This window comes from Neodiprion lecontei, chromosome 3, assembly GCF_021901455.1.
Source record: "Neodiprion lecontei isolate iyNeoLeco1 chromosome 3, iyNeoLeco1.1, whole genome shotgun sequence".
Taxonomy (NCBI): Eukaryota; Metazoa; Arthropoda; class Insecta; order Hymenoptera; family Diprionidae; genus Neodiprion; species Neodiprion lecontei.
Window position 1 is genome coordinate 17,638,884 of NC_060262.1, and position 3,819 is coordinate 17,642,702.

The 3,819-nt window shown below is 32.3% G+C and overlaps 1 protein-coding gene across 1 annotated transcript; it reads right to left on the reverse strand.

The window, feature by feature from the left end:
* Positions 1-930: 930 nt before the first annotated feature.
* On the reverse strand, positions 931-2,535 carry LOC124293528. The gene is made up of 4 exons (XM_046734634.1): positions 2,427-2,535; positions 1,968-2,210; positions 1,725-1,900; positions 931-1,182 (listed from the first exon to the last, which is right to left on the reverse strand). Exons 1-4 carry the CDS (start codon positions 2,486-2,488, stop codon positions 1,172-1,174), a joined length of 492 nt encoding a protein of 163 aa, XP_046590590.1. The 5' UTR covers positions 2,489-2,535; the 3' UTR covers positions 931-1,171.
* Between the last annotated feature and the right edge of the window lie 1,284 nt (positions 2,536-3,819).

The window sequence follows — 3,819 nt, forward strand, 5'->3', positions numbered from 1 at the left end:
TGCACGCAAATAATCGTATATTTATAGTTTACATTATTTATCATAATTTCACACAACTTTGATCCTATACATTTTTCTACAATGTAAGCAAATTTTTACTATTTCTTGATATTTTTACATTCATATATTACTAACTTTTGATCTACTTTTACGTATTTGTATCAAGTGCAAAATTTGATTTCTACACACTTATCTACAGTTTACTGTACACAGTCTCTTGCAATTTTGCAATAAAATTCACAATAAGTATACCTGTTGTTCAATATTTATTATGTATTTAATACAATTTTACACGTAAGTGCATAAAAATAAGGCTCTCAATTAATGTAAAAAAAGTTTATTAAGAAACAGTCGCATAAAGATGGTTTCATATGGTACGGAATTCATTCCGCCGGAACGTAGAGCCTAGGGCGATAATTGAATGTGTAAGTGGATTCACGTTTCACTTTTTATTATTACTTCAATTTGATTGTATAATTTTTATTTTTCATCGAAACAGCGATGTCCTGTTAGTAATGTCAGGTATGAATTCCGCATCACGTGAAACCACCGAAAGTGATACATCTCAATTTTGAATTTCGCGGTTTATTTTTTCTGAATATGGCGTCTGCCACGCTGTTCCTAGACCCACTGTAGGTCCTCCCAGGCCCAACGCGAGTCTGCGCTCAGACTGTAGCCAGCAACGAGCAGGACCCAGTGAACCACTGATATATATATACACTGGATTGGATATTACCGTATACTCTACGTGTAAGCTCGTGCATCCAATTGAACAATTTAATTTCCGCCATCTTGTACAGAAAGTTGTCACAAAATGCGCGCTAGATTTGAACTGCGTAATATATGCTATTTAGATCTAACGATATATTCGTCACACAAAAAAGTTTTTGACGAGTAAAATAATGTTTGATACATTAAATGAAGAACAAATCATTTTTTCGAAGGTATATTATTATTTACAATTATATGATGTAAAAGATCATTAAATAATATGACGAAAAACTTGTATTTAAGCGTGATTTTTCTTTATGTTCAAAAGAAGTCCTCAATTCTAAGAAGTTTCCGTCCATTATCCTTTATCCTATGGTGGGCTGAATTTCATACGGATTATTCAAAAATTTGTATAACACTAATTCAACCGTTAGGGAATCCATTTACCATCCATTGATCATCAAAGTGGAGCTTAAGACATGTAAAAAAAGTTTTGAATTAAACTATATCGAATTGGGTGAGTAAAAACTTTATTCAAAAATATGGAGAATAAAACATTCCTTGCAAACGTTAAGGAATTTTTATAGAGTTGCGTGCGATAAACCACAACAATATAATTAGTAGTATCAATCCACAATCCATTCACATGAAGAAAAAATTACAAGCACAATCAAAAGAAAATAAAAAAGATGTACATATCTGAGCATGCAAATCAGGTACAAATGTGTAGGTGCTCATGTAATTTGGTTACATTCACTGTGGTGGGCCGATAGGATTCATCCTGAAATTCGGTCTGCTGCAAGTTTTCACCTACAGATAAGTTACTAATAAATAACGACAATGGAAATACACAGAAATGTGTCACACACGATTTTTCTGTAACAGAGCACTTTATAATCTGTAGGTAATTAACCGCTTCGACTGCATTGACGCAATAGTGCATCACATCAACGTGTCTTTATGCACACTGAGTTTTCTCTGACCTAAAAGGGATTAATAGGTTCAGATCTTACCAAATAACGTTGGGATACTGCCTTTTCGTAAAGTTATATAATTTTTACTTTTCTTCTGAAAGCAAGAGAGTTCAAAGTGGTCGGAACACAGAAAGCTATCACTTGATGGAGACCACGGACCAATGTTTATATTTGCGATCCACTGCTTCATAATATCAGGTTCATCCAATGGGAACCTACATAACAAGCAAAGTTTAAATTTATTAATTCACACGTTATGTTGCATTGAGTAACGGTACTTACTTGAAGAATGAATAGCCACGTCCATATTCCCTTAATCGGTGACAAGATGAACACTCTGATTTTGGGTTGTCAAATATAGTTGGTACACTGTTCTTTTTCAATGTAATTAGGAATCCTGTCCTATCAAAGCAGTCATTTATAAAATGAGCCGAACACATTGTGCTATTTCGGTTTGGCTTCCAGTCCTTCCTCTTCATTTCTTTTAACCACTGCTGAAGGCGCAACACATCTTTCACGGGAAATCTACATATCGAATTATAATTTAATCCCTGAGTCAATAATACCCGAGTTTTCAATTTCAATTATAATAAGATCGGTTCATAATTCAAATATTGTGAATTTTTACTGACACGATTCGTACGTTATAATACTCGTTAAATATAATTAGTAAATACTTCGTATGCTGACATAACCTCTGCAAGTTATCATTTGCAGAACGCTTCAGCGTTGTATACTCACTTGTGAAATGATCGCCCACAATATTTTGATTGCTTTGTTTTGCAAAAAACGCAGGTACTCATTGTTACCTCAATAATTGTTACTGTAATTTTCCATCGCAATCGATTATATACACGTACATATATCACGTATATATATATATATCTGAAGTGACAAGAATCTGTACAAAATGGCTACCGTTCAATTGGCGTGACGGCACCACGCTTAATCCAATCCAGTGTATATATATATCAGTGCAGTGAACACATGACCTCCATATGACGTCATAGATAGGTCACATAGAGATCATCGACTTTTTACATAGATATGACATAAAAATGACTTTATTGATGACTCTGATATGATGTCATGTAGTATGACATCATTATGACATAGTGCTGACATAAAATTTGACTTTTATATGACGTCATGATTGTGACTTAAATATTACGTAAATATTATGTCTTATCCCTATCACATGTGTGACGTCGCATCAAAGTCATAAATTTATATATTATTTACGTAAGAAATAAATCATACAATTACATAAATTACAAGTCATATTCTGACATCAAAAGGATATCATAATACCGTCATATTCTTACGTAAGAAACAACTCATACTTTTAAGTAAAATTGATGTACGATGAACGTCATACTTAAGCATCAGCTTCCGGTCATTCTTTTACATACGAGTGACATAATACTAATGTCACGACGGTATAAAAAAAAACGATCAACGATACTTTTCTATTTATGTTCCATGTTGTATCATGTATTGATTTAATAATTCATAAGTGGAATTTCATATGACATTTCTTAATTTTTACTTTTATATTTAGTGTCCAAATTTAACTTACCGCAAATTCTCTTTAAATGCAAACATTAAATATATTTTTAACATTGAAAATATTAGGATATTGTCATAAATAAAGTATATAAACTAATTTCAAAATTAATTATTATATTGTAATAGAGGTACAGTAACAAAATAATCACTATTTATAAATGAAAAATATAAACATTTTGACTTTACAAGTTCTGTTGTAACAGTTATATTATTATAAGCATTCTTAAATACTTTTTATCACTATGACATCAGAGTTATGTCATCGAGACGTCAGGTAAGTTATAATCATGTCAGCCAGACGTCGCAATTTTGTAAGCAACTTTACATCACTATTTTACCTCAAATTTAAGTCATCTTGACGTCAGCTAAATAACAAGTACGTCAGCTGGACGTCATATTTTTGTAAGATTCCGGTACCGACTTTACTTCTCTATGACATCAGAGTTATGTCATTTTGACGTCAGTTAAGTCATAATGATGTCAATTGGAGGTCATATTTACGTCATTTATCTTACGTAAGAATCTTACGTCAGGAAGTGGGAAATTATGAGTCATATGTGACTCA

What these genes read in the sequence shown, in the direction of transcription:
- LOC124293528 (XM_046734634.1), bottom strand. Translation starts at nt 2,488, where the DNA reads ATGAGTACCTGCGTTTTTTGCAAAACAAAGCAATCAAAATATTGTGGG. An exon ending in TGTGGGCGATCATTTCACAA is followed by an intron (nt 2,211 to 2,426) that starts GTGAGTATACAA and finishes TTCGATATGTAG; the next exon opens with ATTTCCCGTGAAAGATGTGT. An exon ending in CGTGGCTATTCATTCTTCAA is followed by an intron (nt 1,901 to 1,967) that starts GTAAGTACCGTT and finishes CTTGTTATGTAG; the next exon opens with GTTCCCATTGGATGAACCTG.